The following is a 20552-nucleotide window of genomic DNA, read 5'->3' as shown; positions in this document are numbered from 1 at the left end:
ATTTCTAGGGATTTTAATGCGCTATTCATCAATTTCTTTTTAAACCCTTTGTCAATATTTGTACTTTATTGCTTCTGTTGTGTATTAGAACTCATTTATTGTGATCTCGTATTCATATGTTATATTTAAATAGATTTTTTTTTTTAAATTTTCAACATTATTCCAATTAAAAAGTATTTTTAACATCCTATTAATTAATTACTTTGGTACTAAATAATGGTTTGCACGCCACTTTACAATAATGAGATTTGCATTCTAATTCAGACTCCATTAGCCCTATTTGCAAAGTAAGACTTCATATTAAAAGTTTCTCTAATAGATGAAATTTATAATAAATCTGATTTATGTGTTTTATAACAGTTTTAATAATTACTTATTTAATAAAAATTATTTAAAAAACATTATATAACATTATTTAACAAAAAAATTACATCACCAAATTTAATAAAATTTACTAATTATTATAAAATATATTCCTCTTTATTATAATTTTATCAAGAAAGACATTTCGAATGCCACGAAAAAGCTGCTTGCCATTAAAACTGTTATCCCGTGAAGGAAAGCCATTAACTAAATCGTATTTATTACACAACTACATCACAGTGAAAGGATAAAAATGCTTAAATTTTGAAGTATTTTTAGGTACAAAACAGGTAAAAATCAGAACCACAAATCCGGCTTAGACAACGATAGCAGCTGTTACAAGACTGGGCAAGGAGTCGAGCAGACTTTGTACGGCAGTTACGGATAATGCAAGTGAAGCGGCTTCATTTCTGTGCCCGAATTATTTCTAGTACTGATTGGCGAATGTTTTCATGTCAATCTTTTTCCAGCTGGTATGAGATCTGAAGAACGTGCCGGCCAAGCAGGAGTCGACCACCGTAAGTATTGAGAAAAGTAGGGCAGCTTGGGAAAGGTCACAACCCATGGAGGTAGGAAAGGGAGGAGGGGCCATTCCGCGCTAGAAGTGAAGCACTGCTTTGAAGCTTGGGTCACCAGACGGGGTGTTCTTTGTTTACATTCAGAAGCTCGCTTGACAAGATTCTGATAGTATTTCGACACACGACAGTTCCACAGAAATCGAAAAAGGGACACTCTCGCATGAAAGAAACATTCATAGTGTAATGGATAATAGCAATTTGTACAGTTTACTGACATTTACGCAAAAATCCATCATTTTTCGATAACTAATAACAGCGATTTTGATTATGAATTTGTTTTATAAAATTCTAAGCTGTTGCACTACAAAAATATAGATTTTAAGAAAATTGCTAAAAGAGATCTGCCAAAATTCATTTTCTAGATGATTTGAAAAGTTTGAAACTTGATGGCTAAATGTAAATATAAAATTATGTATGTTAAAATATTTGTAATTAGGCACATAGGTCAGATTAAGTTTTTATTAAATAGAGTAACGCATGCAAGGGCTATCTGCCTAAAGAGAAAGATGCCATCGTGGAGGAATTGTGAAGAAAAACTGACCTTTGAGTGGGTATTAAAAATAATACTTATAATTTTCATTCAAATTATATTCATATATATTTTTTATGTAAAACTTTCGGGTGTATGCTAAATTAGTGTAAATTACTTTACACGAAAAATATAGTGAATGTACAGAAATTAAAGATTTGCACATGCCGGAAATGAAAAATAGGAAATATGTATGGGTATTTATGCATGTGCTTGCAAAAAGCATGTATCTGCCTTTGACAAAATACTTAAATATTCATTAAATTATTTATAAATGTATTTGAAATGAAGAATTTATTCACTTATAAATAACACTTATAAGTACTGTGAAGAAATCTAATGATTAAATGTATCTAATTTATAATGATTATAAATGTTATCTAAATATATAATAACCTTAATATTGAATTGTAAACATAAATTGAAATCCTGTTGACAAATACGTTATAAAACTATTTAAGCAAGAATTGTTCGTATTGGAAAGCAATCTGTTAAAAGGTATTGTAAAGCAAATGCTACGAGATGCGCACTTAAGAACGTAATAAAGAGTTTTGGAATATGTATTGTTGAAATGAAGGGTAAAAAAAAAAAAAAAAAAAATCTGATAAGTATAATTAAAAGAATTATTCCCTTTACATTTTATAATAACTCAGTTACAAGTTTTAAATAATACTTAAAAAAAAAAAAAAAAAAAAAAAACAAAACTTATTTTATTCCCTTTCAGAAATGTTCAGAGAAAGTCAGCGAAATACTTATTTAAAGTATTTCGCTAATTTCTAATAATTCTCTAATTTAAAATGAACCGAATAGAGCATTAATTATAAATTGACTTACATTTTTCGATTTAAAAGAAGCCAAAAAATCATGTCATATTTAAGAAAGTATTTTAGGAAGAAGCTCTATAAATAGAAAAGAAATAATGCATAATTTTAATATTAATAATACAATAAACTTTGATCTTAATTTTTGTACCTTAACCGAATAAAATCGAATTGCCTTATTTTTTTTTCTAATGTAATTAACGAAAACTTGTGAAAATATTTCATTCAAATTAAACCATTCTGAGAAAACTGTCCTGTGAAAAGTATAGCATTTAATTCCGTTCAGAATGAAATGTTGTTTAAAAATATGTTGTTTTCACATACTTAGGACTCTGAAGTGTTGTAGAAAAAGAAAATATATACATTTATATGTATATTTGCGACGTAATTACAAAATATTTACACCCGAACGCGTCAAATCCCATAGAACTCAATGGTAAATGACCCAATGTATTGGTCACCACGTAGGAATCGCCGTTGCTTCAGAGCAGGGTACGGAGAAACTTGTTTAGGGCGACTCCATCTTACTTCCTACCTCCATGTCACAACCAGCAGCATTAAAGCTCAGTAATGTAAAAGGACAACTCACCGAAGTAGGGGATATGCCGTCTAGAAGTGAATGAGAAGTGAACTCAATTAGCACACCATGCCATCAATCCAAATGCGGGCCGATATGAAGATGAAGAATACGAGTTTGAATATTCGTTTTATCGTTGCTTCGCATACGGATACTGCCATTATTCTGTTATAAACAAAAGTGAAATTCGCTAGAAAGCTAACGTGGCCCTTGTGAGTCACTGAAGGCCCTGATTCCTGTGCAGTAGCGTCGAAGGAAAGCCGAAACAATATTCGCCCTACTGGACATTCCGCAGTGTTGCAGACGTCATTATATCGTGCGCATGGACCTTATAAGAGATCCATGATCGTGCGTGGAAATACTAAGTACTGTGTAACATACGATGACCTTCGGCCGTGAACATACCCAGTTTCATCAGTCGAGGTACATGACGTGGCTATACTCTCCATGAAGGTGGACGATGGTGAAGGAGCGTTGAGATACCGCAAATCGCTATTTGTATCTTTTAAAATCAGCCCTGTCATAGATTGCTTAGTTTTGCTTTTAATCTTCTAATAACTAAAATTGGGAAGTTTTCAATCTAAATTTTGTGGTGAATGTAGGGAAGGAGGTCGATTCTTTTGGAATTAATTCGAAGTAGCAGTGTATAATAATGGAACCTTAATTGTCATTTTATCTAACAATTTAATAGTCTCAACATAAGTTTTTCAGAAACTGATATTCAAAAACTGGCTCTATCTGCCATTCGAAAATACCTGCCGTTGTGAAGAAATAGAAATTTGGCTGCTCGCTCACCTTGCCAGTTTTTGTTTCTTTCCCAAAATCGCGGTTACAGCAAGTTCTGTTAGTTTCTTTTCTTTTTGACTTGCTTTAGGTTAAATTAGATTAAATGATTACATCAAAGCATCTCTGTTTTCTTCCTATGAAAAAAGATGCCTTTCTGAAGGACCTTTAAAGGGACACAGGCCAATATTCACGTTATACATGTTGAAAATGACGAGAACTTCGCTGTTGACAGCCCGTTCTCTGAAATCTGAACTCAATCGAACTACCATTGCTCAACGATCGTCCGCTTATGGACACTGACTTGCGTTCCCAGACATATATGACCTCTTCTATTCACCGACTATCTTGCGATAATTCGTAATTTGGAAATTTTATTTCCACGATCATACAACTGTTTACAGTACAACTGTTTACAGTTGCACACCTCACCCTCTTAGCGGAATCGGCTATAATATAATAAAGGCAATAACAAATAGAAATAACACCAGGAACCATCTGAAAGTTTGTGGTTATGATGCTCTTGTTGTGCCTGTTGCGTTAGCAGTTGTATAAACATTTTGTGCCATTGCCTAAGAAAAGGTGGGCGCCATCAGTGACCGAGTCATTAAGACTGCTAAACACTGAGAGTTTGATCGGGTTCAATCCTAGGCGAACGGGCTGGCTACATGGTTGATTTTTCCCTTGTGTAATGTGAATATGAGCCATTTTCTCTTAGAAAGTCCTCCTCAAAGACTTCCCTCACGTTTAGGGAGATAGCCCTTGCGTGTTGTGCCACATTCGAGTGACGTAGCTTAATTTTAAAGAAGAGTCAAAACAGGTTCATATTTGTAGAGATTAAACCTACACAATGAGATTTTTCCACTATCGGGAGCCGAAATACCAGTTTTTCACAGCTTTAACCAATCAGTATTAGTACCCTTGCAATGAAGTAATTCCATCTGGAGCAGGAGATAGCCGTCGCAGCTTTATGCAAACAACTATTACCAAATGTAAATCATAGTATCTATTTTGAATAGTCAACCTCCATCGCATCGTACATGATCAATGTTTATATATGTATATTATATTCATATATATATACTATTCAAAAGAATGTACTATATTCTTTTGAAACAATTTTGTTTGTACTTAGCAGCTTTGAGCGCTAGTTACCTAGTTTGTTTCTCTGATAATTTTTTTCAAAATGAAACTTTCATGTTCTAATATTTGTAATTCAGTTTCATTTAAAATTCAATTATTAACTTTCAATTTCCTTTTTACGAATAGAGAATGTTTGTTAAATTTCAATTTTAATATATATATATGTGTGTGTAAGAAAAATAAAGAATATATACTAAAAGATTAAATTAGCAACTTAAATTCCTTTCCATATTCTAAAAGTAGTAACCTCTAATTGCACTGCGTCATTTCGAGACTAATCCATGTCATATGTTTCTTACATAATTCTGATGATGTAAATGGAACTAAATCAGCCAATAGTAATTTTACAACAGTATTAACTATCCAGTCAAAATGTAAAATGCATTGAGAACCAAAACTACCTCAGTCTGAATTAAAATTTCACCCTGAAATTAATCCACTTGCTTTCAACGCTTTGGCCAGTTGGACTGCTGTTTGTCTGCTCCTTCTACCTTACTGCAAATTTATCTAAAATGTAAGCTTTTTGGAATAGGCACAATTAATATGCCAATTTGATTGTGGTCACAACATGTTTCTTGAAATAAAAAAAAAATGAAGATCAACACTTCACGCGATCAAAATTCCTGCTGGTCATTACTTCTGAGTTTGATTTTATCACACACACACACATATATATGTAGTATTTTAATTGCGTTAGAGGAATCCGGTACTTTTAACAGCTTGCAGTCGTCATGGCCAGGGGATGCATATTTTGATGCGCTGCAACTTAACGTCTACGTTAGTAGTTATAAGGTAGTTGGATAGATGAAGGCATCAACCACAAACTAGCCGTATGTAGCCGTTTCAAAACATAATTTTATTCCATCATAATTCAAATCAGATCATTTTTGTACATAAGGAATTTAGCCAATCATATTTAAATACGATAAATTTTATGTGCACTGATTTTAAATGTACGAAAATGAAGGAAGTAGTTCCTTGCGAAGAGTTTTTATACTATACTAAGTAGTATGATGCATAAGTACAGCTAAACTGTGACTGGTTACTTTTATATTGTTATGTAATATGGAAAGATCTCGAATTTGGGAGAACAGATGAACTCAGGGGGGAGAACACCAAATTTAGAATAGTTAATTTTGAGGTTGCCAGTTATTTCTTAGATATATTTATAAATTCGTTCATATGTCTTGATAATGTGCTTTTAATAACCTTACTGTGCATTCGGGTGGGTAACTCTCTCACTGTATATCATTAATGAAATAATCTTTCTGCTGAAAATTAACTATTTACAAACATGTTTCCGTAGAAATCGAATTCGGATTTATCTTTTAAATAAATAGTATTCTACAGTTCTATTTGTATAATTATTCATTATTACTTTGAATATCTTTATATCTGTAACTACTTAATAATACTGAGCTACAGTTTTCGTTCAATATCTTTATACCTAATATACTTTAACAAAAATGAGTTACGGTTTTTGTATTTGAAGTATAAATTTTCAAATAATTAGAAGTGACATAATGCTTATAATATTTGTTACGAAATTCCATTGAATAACCATGAATTAAATTCCACTTATCGCTTTCGAAACATTGAATTTAAAAGTTTTTGCCGTTTTTTCTTAAAAAAAAAAATGTTGCATCAAAAACAGAAATTTCAAGCAAGCTGCCTAAACCAAATATTTTGAGTAATTAGAAAGGGAAGGATTTATTAATAAATCTACGATTTTGGGGGTTTTATTACATTATTGCAAAGCCCTCAAGGGCTATCTGCCTTAAAGGAGGGATGCCTTCGTGGAGGACATTCTAAGGGAAACTGGCTCGTATACACGTTACACATGGGGAAAACCACGAAAACGCCCATGCAGCCAGCCCGTTTGCGGGATTCGAACCTCGTACCGAACTACCAGTGTTCAGCGACGTTAGCGCTCAGCCGCTGGTGGGCCTAATAAATCTACGTATCTTAGTTTTAATTAATTGGATTTGTAAAAAACGTTTTTTTTTTTTAAATCAAAATTACAAAAAGTAATATTTCTGCCTTTCTCAATTTAAGCTCAAAATACAATTCAATTTATCAACCCGGTGAAATCCATAAGAATTGTATTTATTTTTTTTGTAAGGTACCGTTATTTAAAATATGACGAAATGAAAATACAAACCGCCTGTTCCACCGAGAGAAGAAATGCTATTAATGATTAACATGCCAAGTTTAGCAAAGGATCACTAAATGAGTAATTACTTGAAATCTGACATTCAAGGACTGTTAGCGTAGAAGTAACTTTGAAGAAGAAGAAAACTACGAAATCTTGGCGGAAGTTTGGAAGTATTCTGCTTTTATTTGGACGCGCATTATTTTACCTAAAGTGAGACTACTTTTCCATTTGGTGACCTGACAACGACTGAAATGCCATTACTCATTTTTACTCAGTGAGCACCGGTTATCAGTTTGTGAGGTCAGAGTTGGAAAGGCTTTTCTTTAAGATGATGTTGATATTGAAAGTTTGCGAATATAACACCATGTTGTAGGGTTCCTGAACAAAACGCTGTACCGAAATCATTCCAGCGGCATTTATTTCCTTCTTGTATTATACCATGTAATACTATCGCATATTTTTGGAACACCCTTCCATCTATATGTATATAAGAAATTAACGTGACTGATGCCTTATTTTGAAAGGTCTTTTTAATAGTATACTCACTTAGGTCCAAATGAAAAATTCGCTCTAGCACACTGAGTAGCGTAATGTATCTTGAGCAAGAGACTATTTTAGAGTCCTTTGCTGAATTTCAAAACCAAATTTTGTTTTCCTAGTTCTCTTAAAGAAGCATGGCTATAACAAGGAAGCAATGTTCTAGCTAATTTATTCATATTTTGACAATTTTTATAAAATTTCAAAAATAAACATATAAAGTATTTTCTATACTCAGCTGTAAATATAAATAACAATAGATCCTCATTTTCTCTGCGTTTAAAATTTTTATGCCAATATTAAGTCTCAATATTTGTATTAAGAAGAGAAGGGGGGGAATCTGAATTTAATTTTTGTTACAATTTGACAAATTAGAAAATGAGAAAACCGCATAAAGGGAAAATTTATTTTCAGAAGACGAGTTTCTTTATTGATTATAAGGTTCTCAGATTCTGCATGAACTAATTGCTTAATCACCATATGAAAATTCAGTCAAATTTAACAGAAACAAATTAAGTGGAGAAATCACATTGAGCATTAATAACGTAACTATCTCTTCCTCAAGCTTAATTTCACTTCCTTGTACGAAGTAAAGGAAGTATTGTACTGTAACAAAAATATCCCTTTTGACCGCTATCGAATGCAATTTAACGATGTTTTTGTGCGATATCTGTACGTAAGGACAGAATAAAGGACTCTTTTCCCCAAAACGGGTTGCAAAAAGGATTTAAAATGGATTCAGAAGAGATTTATTCATAACGTCTGTATGTACGTATGTATGTATGCATCTCGCGTAATTCAAAAACGAGTAGCCCCAGAACGTTGAAATTTTGTATATAGGGCTGCTATAACAATAGTTGCGCATCTCCCTTTTTGGTTGCAATCGGCCACATAAAAAGTATGTGTATGACACATACTTTTGATTATATATATGTAATATATATGTAATGCACACACTCTGTTACTCGGCTCCGTGAACTCAGTTTTTTATTCTTATATGTTGGTAAATTATGCTTTTTTTGCTTTCAAAATGATTGAATTATGTTGTCGTTACCTTCTAGTTAAGGTTTTTATGCATTTATTTAATCTGTTTGCAATAGTTGCAATTTTTGCCAGCTGATCGAATTGCTTGTTTTTGCATAGAAGCTCTAATTTTATTTGTAAAAATAGTTTTTTTCTAATTGTTTTAACTGTATTTGGTGCTTTATATTTTTCTATATTTTTCCATTTTTAATAAAGATATTTTGAGATTTTATGTATTTTTGCCTTGCCGCGAAGTGAGTACTGAATTAATTGAATGAGAAATATATCTATAATGAAATATGTTTAAATGAAATGCAGGAAAAAATGAGTGTAATTTATTATTCCGTACAAGGAAGTCGTATGGTGTACAAATCAGATTTTTTAAATTCACCTGAACCCTAAAGAAGGTAAATCTCTGTTTAAAGATAACTCAACAACTTGCCTGGCTACCAACTGCTTCATCTACGGATTGACCAGCTCACTGAATCCACGGACATCGTTATTGTTTTGTAAGTAGTTGGGTTACATTTAAACTAAACTCGGCGACACAAACAGACCATAGACAGGCATGGCCGGCAGGGATATCTGGTTTCTAGGCCATGGGCTTCAAGTAGCTTGTGCATCTTAGCCTGGACAAGTGGTCAGCTTGTCGCAGACCCTCGGTGCTTAGTCCCCAAGCGAACTTGGTACTCACTTTTTATCGACCCACTTCAGGGATGAAAAGCTGAGTCAACCTTGCCCAGCCCGAGGATCGAAGCCCGGACCCGTGGTGCTGCTGCGTGACGCGCTGCCGCTGCGCCACCGGGGCCTCTGGATTACATTTAGTACTTTAAATTCTAAAAAGAGTAGGACAATTAATTTAAAAATTTTTATTTATAACACATTTTATAAAAAAATGTTAACATGATTTCCATTTTTAAACAAGATGAAGTACTACTATCATTGGAATAATTTTTTTAAAACTATTATACACAAAAGAGGTCTTAATTTTCATTATTTGCAAAAAACATACAATCTGTTTACCATATTTGGACACAACTAAATTAGAGTAAACATTACATAAATTAGAGTAAACATTAAACAGGCTAAGATTCATAGTAATATAAAGTTATTTATAAATGACTAAAATTATTCGTAGGAAATAAATGAAATTATAAATATGACTAAAAGGGATCTCATCAAATGAGATATTTTATAATATCTTTTCAAATGCTGTCATTTAGAACTCTTTCACGGTAGTGCATATATTGTACTAAAACATTCAAACAGTAAACAGTCTAATGAGTAATTATCATACATGTTTAATCACTAAGCTCAAGTATTCCATGAGGAAAATTTAGGTAATCTTAATTACAACATTTAATAGGTAATATTACATAGACAATTAGCTGATTTCTGAAACCTCTCTTGTCAGCAATTCATCATTGGATCAACCAAGGAATCGTTTAGAATTTATAAAACAAATTACTTCCTGTGCACTTTCTTTGTAATAAGAAAAATAATTAAAACCTTACCGACAGAAAATATGACAATAGTATAAAATGCGTTCATCAAGTTATAATTTTATGAAACAATTTTCAAGCATTTGAGATGCTAAATAAAAAAAGATATAATAAACGAACTAAACATATCGTCGGTATCGCAAGCCAAAACTATTAATTTGTGCATATTCTCATGTACATCAGTCTTTTTATTTTTAAGATTTTTTTAATGTTTTAATATCACTTCAAAATATATAAAAAAGCATTATTATGCAGAAGTCTTAATTCGATATGATTTAGCATTACTTTAACATTTGATAATGATTTTCAAACGCACCATTGTTGTAGATTTTACATTATATGCAAGATCTTTCTATGAAAGGAATCAAATTTAACTATATATATATATATATATATATATATATATCTTTAAATTTGTTACATTATCTACTCAGTAGATTCGAATTTACTAACGTTTTGCTATTATTAATTTTTATTCCTGTTTAAAAAAAGTATCTACTTAAGATGTTTCTAATTTATCACTAATTTCAAATGAACTGGTGACTGAAAATCTTTGGCGGATAAGTACAATATGCATACTGAGAGTCCAAACTATGACTGTCAATATATTGAAAAGTCTACCACAGGATATAACCTTCGCACTAAATATCTGATGAAGTGTGCAGATAAAACCATTCAGTTAACATAATGCTTACCAGAGGTTAAAATACTGGTTATTTGCGTAAAATAAGTTTTGCAACACCTCTTAGCATTTATGAAAGTTTTTTTCATCTTCCTTCAACATGCTGAAATACAAATTTTCTCGTGAATAACATTTCTTTGTTCATTCGCGTCAAGAAAGATTGGTAATTTAAGAATGTATAACTGTAATGCATTTTCATCTTAAATTTCGAGTATTCCAAGACGCACATTCAGAGTGATCATTCCTAAAGACTATTTCCTGCGACTTTTTGAATCCAGTTTACGAATACAGACACTCTAGAGTAGATACCGGGAAGCTGTTTTCGGGCACATCCGACACCAGCCGATACGATACCAATGATGCTGAATGTCTTCCCATCTTTCATAATCAAAGGTCCTCCGCTGTCTCCCTAAAAAGGAAGAAAAAAATTCAATTGAAAGAAAGCTTACACCGCATATTTACTGATATTAAATTTTTCATTAGTTTAATCTACCCATTTTCCCAAATAATAATTTTTTAAACAAATAGCAGAAACGACACAAATACCAATAAAATACAGAAAAAAAAAAACTGTATTTTAAGTTTTTGATATTCGTGTAATTCCCTTCTTTGAATTTTCATTGAATTTGAAAGGAGGTTGTTTCTTAACTATAATATTTGAATGGTTACTAAAGCTCTTAAATCAAGACTTGTGTAGAGCAAATGTTTGTTAGACGCCAATATATAAAAGCAAGCGTACTGTCACATAAGTGGTCGACAAATAGATAAAAAGTAAAAAGGGTCTATATTCAGCTATACTTAACTTAGAAATAACATATTAGAAAATTTTACAAATAACAGCAATAAGCATACTTATAAGTTCTGACAGGCCAGAGTTTAAGATTTTTCAGAACTCGCAATCATAGTTTACAGTGATTCAATTGTTTTCAATATTGAGGATATTATGGTGAAATTTTAAAGAAATTTGCAAATTATGTCAATTTCCATTTCTTCATCAATTCAGTTGTTACAAATGTGCTACAAATAATAAGTGATATATTTGTTATGTATAGCATGTGACATATTGCACAAAGTTGTATTTTTATGCTCCTAAATGCCTAAATAGGACTGGTGTAATTGAATATGAAAAACAACAGGGTCCTGCAGATAATTAATATATTATCGACAAAAATAATGTTATCTTGAAGAGTTAATGATTACAGGAAAAACTAAAAAATCCTTTTCGATCAAAACATTTCCAGCGAAATGAGCCCCAGTAAAATTACCAGTGTTTAGCTGTCTTACTCACTCAGCTGTTGGTGAACCAAGTTAAACTTTGCATACTGGAAACCTTTGAACAAGATATGTGGAGCTTGTGAAGTAATTAGTATTCAGATGACATAGTACTTAGATGACGAAATACTTTCAAATTTAACGTCCCTTCTGTTCCTATCTCACAACAGGATTAAATTCCTTTTCTGGAAGATGGGTTTATTTAATACAACTTTTAATTTTTATTATTTATCAACATTTTATTTTTAATATTCATTATAAAAATACAAAACTTTAGTAGTTCTAAATTTTATATTGAGAATGGATAGACAGTGATTCTGACTATAGAATCTGTTAGTTTTAAACTGAGAAAACAAGGTATTTTTATAACCAGGAGTTTGGTCTTACCGTCTGAATAATAACTTATTTCAGCGGATGGACGTTTTGCCTTACTCCTAATAATGAATTTAGTTATGGATCGAATGCATCTTAGTTAAAAAATATTGCTCAGTTTTAAAGATATCATAGTAATCAGTTTCAAAATATAGCCTTAAGGAAAACGTGTTTAAAATCAGTTCCTTTGACCCTAGTGCTGGTAAAGAAGAGAGTGCGAGGTCCTGGGTAAAGAAGAGAGATTCCATTCCATGAGCATCTTTCTTTTAAAATTAGGTTGGAGTTCAGTTTTAAAAAGGAAATTACAGTAGAACCCCGATTATCCGAGATATTGAACCGGGGCTAATTCGGATAGCACAGACTGAAACAAAGAAAACTTTAATAATCTAATTTTATCCTACATAATGTAGGGAATTTACTAACATACAGGATTCATGCAGGCTGATGGCGATATTAGACATATGTACGTTCAAAGGTACAGATATACCTATAATAGTACTAAATATGATACGTACTATAACCTTGAAAATATGTACCTGTATTACAAATAAGGTGCTGTACAATATACATATCATATCATATCAAATATTTTTTTTAAAAGTTGCAACAGCCTTCTATTTGATTGTGCTGTCTTGTGTCCTAAACCGCCGTACTGTTTAGACGTCGCAACATCAACATGTCGGCTGGTGACCTCTGGTCTTGCTGTTCACCATGAATAAAGCCGTCTGTGTATCTGATCTTGGTTTGAACTCATCAAACATTTCAAATTGTTCATCATCTTGCATCAAATTATTCACATCTTCTCTCGTTACAGCCTCTATAACTTGTAGCTGGTTTTAAGATAGCTACTATTTCTTCATCACCTGTTTCCTGAATTTCTGTCGTTCTTCTGTCATCGTCATTCGGCGAAATATAGTTTCAGAATAGTAAATTTCTTCACGTCGTTCAACGATTCTTTAGCCGGTAAATGACAGCTTTTCAACAACTATTTTGTTATGTTCTAAATCTTCTAATAAATGTTTTAAGTGTCTTTGAGAGTTTTAAGAGAGAGAATGTAATTCAGTTTTAGGGTTCAGTTTGAACGATTGCTAAAATCAAAGTTTATAGATTGTTTACTTTTGGAGTATGTTGTTTTAACAGCTTTTTATTTCTTTGTACGAAGTAAAGGAAGTACTGTAATCTCGAAAAATTTCGGGTATCCTATTTCAACGACACTAGAAGCCATTTAAAAGACGTTTTTGCGTGACATCTGTACTTACGAACAGAACAAAGGACTATTTTTTTCAAAACAGATTTTTTTTCATGACGTCTGTACGTACATATCTATCTCAGAAACGAGCAGCCGTCGAACGTTAAAATTTTGTATATGGGACTGCTGAACGCTGCTCAAGTGGACTGCCGCCCTTAACTATAGTAAGCCTTACGGTATTTGTTTCCACTTGGCAGATGCTGTCTAATCATGAATCGCTGATCCGACAGCATTTATTATTTCAAAATCTTAGGTTTCATAATCGCTCATTATTTTACATAGGATCTTAGTATCTATAACTGCCTGGTTGTTAACTCAAGTTCTATTTTAACTACTACGCTGCTAACTATACTACACTACTTTGACATGGGCAATGTTGCTATAATTCCTTTACACTACAATACTACTTCAATGTTTTACACTAGACCACACTACATTTTACACTGAGTACTATACATTGTAACAATATCATATATAAATGCAAGACATAGAAGAATATATTAATGCAAGACATAGAATATCCTATATAAATGCAAGACATAGTAAACCTGGTTATAAATATAATACGATAATATTAGATCATTTTTCTATCGCACAATTTCGAGTACAATACAATGCCTACGAAACTTTACACTCTAGTACTATAAGCTACAAAAGTACAAACTCGGCTAGAATTGCATTTTACATTGGGTACATTACATTGTGATTCTATTATATATATGTACAAAATTTACAAAATATAAAGCATTAAAGTCGCATAACCTCACACTACTACTTATACAGATATACTGAAAAATTACTGTAAATACAGTAGCTCTATATCTTGATTACAATCCACACTGTACTAGTTAGCTATATTATCGCAAAATTAAGAAATAATATACAATGTTAATCAAACCATACACTGTTATTCATTATTGATGCAGGTACCCAAAGATAATACTATAAATGAAAAATGCTAAGGTTAGGTTACAACAATACACTTTTCAAAACCATTCCTAGTTAGCAAATACAGTGGAACTACCAACAACTTGATTTAAACATTGATATTTCAAGCATAAAGCATAATCCAATTTATAATCTGTACTCTAACTAAAAAAAAAAAAAAAAAAAAAAAAAAATTTTTAGGGTAACAATATGATTCTTTCAGTTATGAGACTTATTAATTGTAGGGTAATCTAAAAGTCAAAGTGTACAAAGAAAAATTAAGAATCTATACACCAATGTGGTTAAGTCACACAAACATTGAACAGTTCAAGGTTCTATATTGAATTAACATTCTATATTGAATTAACATTGAACAGTTCAAGGTTCCTTATATATATGGGACTGCTATAACATGTAGTTGTGCACCTCATTTTTTCGTTGCAATCGGTCATGTCAAACAGTATATTAATATATATATATAGAGAGAGAGCGAGCGAGATATTGCCACGCTATTACCCTGTTCGGTGAGCTCAGTTTTTTTGTTTTAATTTTATGTTGGTAAATTGTGTATTTTTTGCTTTAAAAATGATTGAATTGTGTTGTTCTTATATTACAGCAAAAGTTTGGTTTTTATGCCTTTAGTTAATCTGCATACAATAGTTAATTATCAAGAATTAAAAAGTTTAAGGGGCTAAGCCTAACAAGGCAGCTATTTGTTTGCATTTGAAATTCTTAGTAGAATACTGAATTAAGGTGGTTGGTGCACCAGTTGGGTTTTCGCCCACTGCTTGTTTTTGCGTAGAAACTCTAATTTTAATAGTAAAATTTTTTAAAACCGTTTCTAACAGTATCGAGTATTTTAGGTTTTTCTGTATTTTACAATTTTTAATGAAGATTGAGGTTTTGTTCATTTTTGCCCCGGCCTTTAAGTGAGAACTGAATTGCTTGAGGGAGAAATATACGTGTGATAAAATTTGAGCAAATAAGTTTAAATGAAATGCAGCAAAAAAATGCGTATAATTGAATAGGCAGTACAAGTTAGTCATATGTGGTGCCCACATCAGATTTTTTTTTTTTTTTTTTAGAGTTAGTATAGCGTAGTAATAAAAACATGGTTTTATAGCATTCATTAGAGTGATTTCAGCTCTTTTTAGTACAATATTCTTTCTAATATTGAATCGTTAATATCCATAGTAAGATAACCTTACTTTACCATTTGCAAAACATTAAATTTGTACAAATAAAAGATATAATAATTTTCATTAAAGGAAAAAATAATTCTCACTTGACAAGCATCTCTGCCTCCTTCTTTGTATCCTGCACAGATCTGATAATCATGTATTTGAACATATCCATCATATTCATCCGAATACCATTTCGCACAGATGGAGTTATTCAAGATGGGGACTTCAACTTTTTGCAGCCGTTTAGCCTTAACTGTAAAATTAAAAACAATCATTGAAACTCGTGTAAGAAACATTCTGTTGTTTACAATATAAGAAATTATTTTTAAAGAATCACAAAAGAACCATATTTTTAACTGAAATGTATAAGTTAGTTACGTATAGTAAAATTATTTCAATTTGTCTAAGAGTAATTAATGCAAAAACTGCAGCAGTTTCTAAATTGAAGTTTCTGTAAATACATTTCTTTCATTCATTTATTAACATTACTTACGTTTGTCTTTCCTACTTTCGTTTTCATAAGTCTTACTATATTATTAATAAAGTTAGTCACTCTTATTGCAAGAATTGGCTAAATTCAGACGATTAGTTAATGATTTCTTCAACAATCTTCATATCCGTTTGCATACTTTGTTTATTTAAATAGCTATTTCATAGAGAAATTAACATTAGAGAACTTGTCTTAATTTTGAAATTTATTAATTTACTTTCTAATTACAATCTCGCACGTCTAGTAATTTTCCTTTAACTTAAAAAATTCACACATTTTAAAGATTTATTTACACAGAATAATTACTCAGGAAGGAAAATAAAGTTAACTTTAGAAATTCATTTATATAAATTTTCAATTTGTTTTTATGTATTAAATTTAAACACTTTTAGTCCTTTTTTTTAAATATTGAAATTGACAGGAAAAAATGATAACATGTATTAATAATATTTATATTTATTTTCTAGATTTCTATTCGTTTTCAGGCAAAACATATTTTCTTTTAAAAAATTGCTGATTATACAGACCAAGTATAATATACCTTTGTCTCACCTTTGTCAATTTCATTTAGCCAGCCCCATCCAACTACGGTTGCATTTCGCCCCTCTAGCCTTTGATCTGGAGGTGGCAAACAAATGGGTTGTGCGTATATGTCAAAAGTGAGCGGAGTCCTCATCTTCAGAAGAGCCAGGTCATTGCTATATCGGCGAGGATTTCCAAATTCTGGATGAACTGATACTTCATCTACGTAAATATCCTTACCACGAATACTGGCATCTATGCTAACGTCAATATCACCTGTACGGATCCGAAAATATCGAGCACTGTACCTAAAAAAATAAAGACACGACAATTGTCAAGTTCATGCGAATTAACTCAGGACTTACTCCGAATGTATGCAAAACTGTTTGTCTATCACAAGAACACTTCCCGACAGAATGTCTACAATTGTCTGCAGTTATAAAAATGAGTCTCTCTTAGCATCTGTTGAAGGAATGCAATTAAATTTGCTATATTGTTGCATTTAATAGTGAATTGAGGATACTTTTTTTTTTCCTTTATGTAAAATATTCGTTATAATATTCTTTGCAGGTGAACACTCGGCAAAAACGCAGTAGTTATATAACTTTTCCTACTTCGAATGTTACTGGAGACCATTTCCAGTTAGACATATTGGCTGGAATAATTCTTGTGATAGACCGACAGTATCTAAGGAAAAGCGACACACTTTATTCACAAAAGTCAATTTAATTTAATCAAAATTTAATTTAATCCAGTTAGACATATTGGCTGGAATAATTCTTGTGATAGACCGACAGTATCTAAGGAAAAGCGACACACTTTATTCACAAAAGTCAATTTAATTTAATCAAAATTTAATTTAATCCAGTTAGACATATTGGCTGGAATAATTCTTGTGATAGACCGACAGTATCTAAGGAAAAGCGACACACTTTATTCACAAAAGTCAATTTAATTTAATCAAAATTTAATTTAATCCAGTTAGACATATTGGCTGGAATAATTCTTGTGATAGACCGACAGTATCTAAGGAAAAGCGACACACTTTATTCACAAAAGTCAATTTAATTTAATCAAAATTTAATTTAATCCAGTTAGACATATTGGCTGGAATAATTCTTGTGATAGACCGACAGTATCTAAGGAAAAGCGACACACTTTATTCACAAAAGTCAATTTAATTTAATCAAAATTTAATTTAATCCAGTTAGACATATTGGCTGGAATAATTCTTGTGATAGACCGACAGTATCTAAGGAAAAGCGACACACTTTATTCACAAAAGTCAATTTAATTTAATCAAAATTTAATTTAATCCAGTTAGACATATTGGCTGGAATAATTCTTGTGATAGACCGACAGTATCTAAGGAAAAGCGACACACTTTATTCACAAAAGTCAATTTAATTTAATCAAAATTTAATTTAATCCAGTTAGACATATTGGTTGGAATAATTCTTGTGATAGACCGACAGTATCTAAGGAAAAGCGACACACTTTATTCACAAAAGTCAATTTAATTTAATCAAAATTTAATTTAATCCAGTTAGACATATTGGCTGGAATAATTCTTGTGATAGACCGACAGTATCTAAGGAAAAGCGACACACTTTATTCACAAAAGTCAATTTAATTTAATCAAAATTTAATTTAATCCAGTTAGACATATTGGCTGGAATAATTCTTGTGATAGACCGACAGTATCTAAGGAAAAGCGACACACTTTATTCACAAAAGTCAATTTAATTTAATCAAAATTTAATTTAATCCAGTTAGACATATTGGCTGGAATAATTCTTGTGATAGACCGACAGTATCTAAGGAAAAGCGACACACTTTATTCACAAAAGTCAATTTAATTTAATCAAAATAACAGGTTGATAAGGAGTGGGGAAATTACTCATGAGCGCAATGTCATGATCTTAGGCACCTGTATGTAAAGATTGGCCAAAGCCAACTAATTCAAGAATCTGCGACTGTCCCTGCGTTATTTCACTTTCTCTTTACACACTAGCGTCTGCATCCCAAAACAGCAGCCTATGCGAGAGGCGATTCTATTATTTTCATCGGGGAGTAGGTAAGTTAGAATGGTTTTCTGAGGAACGCCGACGATAGTGCACGATGTTGGCTTACATTAGGAAGTTCAGAAAATTACAAAGATGGGTTGCCTTAATTTCTGCGGTTACATTCAGAGAAATATTAGGCAGTTTTTTTTTTTTTTTTTGGTTTGTTGATAGAGGGCAAATAGATAATTTACCTTTATAAATCCGCGTTTATCTATTTAAACTTCAGCAGATTTAAGATGAAGTGAATATATTTAACACAACAGAACGCAAGCTTAAGACTTGTAAATCTTTTAAAAAACAATACATCGATAATTAAAAATATTATTTATAGTTCATTATTAAAAACTCTTTATAAATGCATAGTTATCATATAATTAACAATTCATTCATGCATTATCTCATTATTTATTATAATTAGAAGTGAAGATATTTTTTACAGTAATGTTTAAAAATTTGCTGTTTTCTTTTAAAAGATTTACAAGTCTTAAGATTGTGTTCTGTTGTGTTAAAATATTCGCTTCATCTTAAATTTTCTGAAGTTTAAATAAACAAACTCGGATTATAAAGGTAAATTGTCTATTTGCCCTCTATCAGCAAACCGAAAAAACTGCCAAATATTTACCTGTAAGTAACCGTAGAAACTAAGGCAATCCACCTTAGCAATTTTTTTAACTTCCAAATGTAAGCAAACATATAGTCCACTGCCGTTGCATTCCTCAGAAAAGTATTCTAACTCCCCTACTCCCCGATGAAAATAATAGAATCGCCTCTCTCATAGGCTGCCGTTTTGGGATGTAGACGCTAGTCTCTTTACACTGTTATATTGTGTCACCATCTTTTAGCGCAGATGGGAAGTTCGGCAGTGCGTGATCCCAATTTCTTTGAAAGCGGTAAATGACTTTGGCGGGGTTTCTTAGAAATCAAATATCTCACCGCCAATGAAATGTGGGTTGATCTTTACATTATCGTAACTTGGCGATTTTTGGCGACCAACTCTCCTACAGCAACTTTCTATTTTTTTTCCCCGCCGCCATTTTGTCTTCACGAAGTAAAGACATGTTTCTTTTCTTTTTATCTACTGAACACTTCTTCCAACAATCCACTAGCCGAATTTCCCTTATGCTAGAAATTTTATCTAACAAAACTGCTTAATCATGACAAATATTCACTGCAAAATTGGGAAAAAGTGCACAATACCATACTCCTTACGCGTTTTTCAAAATAACACATACACATAAACCATGTACACGTCGACTTATTTTTACTTAAAAAAACATCCCAGACTTACACAAAAATGGCATTGCGCACACTCTTCACTATATCCATGTACACTGCTTTTTTCTCATAAATTAGAAAAATTTCACGAAAATACATGACAATTTTCTGAATCTTTAAACCCGGTAAAAAGAACATATATGAAATTACCTGATCGCGAAAAAGTATATACCCTTTCCAAATATGAACATTTCCACATATAAAATAAATAAAATATCCAAAAACTTTTACCTCTAAATCATCTATTATATTATAAACGTCACCAACGAATTCATACCGCAAGCATTACAAATAGTTAGTGTCAAATATTTAAATTATTTCCATGCACGTTTACTTCAACTAAAACGTATACCAAATTCCTACAAACATAAAATTCACAAAATAACTATCATTTAATTAAAATATAATTAAATTCAAAAACACTACTTAAAATATAAATAAGCACATACATTAAATTAATAAAAATTAGCTTACAATCCTAATTACTTTAAATCATTGTTAA

General features: G+C 31.6%; 1 protein-coding gene across 2 annotated transcripts in view; it reads right to left on the bottom strand.

Moving 5' to 3' along the window:
- Positions 1-9375: 9375 nt before the first annotated feature.
- Positions 9376-20552, bottom strand: part of LOC118189482 (mite allergen Der f 3-like) — an 84095-nt gene continuing 72918 nt past the window's right edge. Inside the window, exons 4-6 of one of the 2 annotated variants that reach the window (XM_085817004.1) lie at positions 16740-17017; positions 15799-15950; positions 9376-11102 (exon numbers count right to left, since the gene is read on the bottom strand). In XM_085817004.1, coding sequence (XP_085673130.1) covers positions 10938-11102; positions 15799-15950; positions 16740-17017 — 595 coding nt within the window. In that variant the 3' untranslated portion in view covers positions 9376-10937. The remainder of the gene's footprint in view (positions 11103-15798; positions 15951-16739; positions 17018-20552) is intronic. The other variant, XM_035360088.2, reaches the window with a different exon arrangement.

Source organism: Stegodyphus dumicola, chromosome 5 (assembly GCF_044657685.1).
Source record: "Stegodyphus dumicola isolate Sdum_Otavi_A_Nest chromosome 5, ASM4465768v1".
Lineage (NCBI taxonomy): Eukaryota > Metazoa > Arthropoda > Arachnida > Araneae > Eresidae > Stegodyphus > Stegodyphus dumicola.
This window is presented reverse-complemented; position numbering and strand designations above follow the sequence as displayed.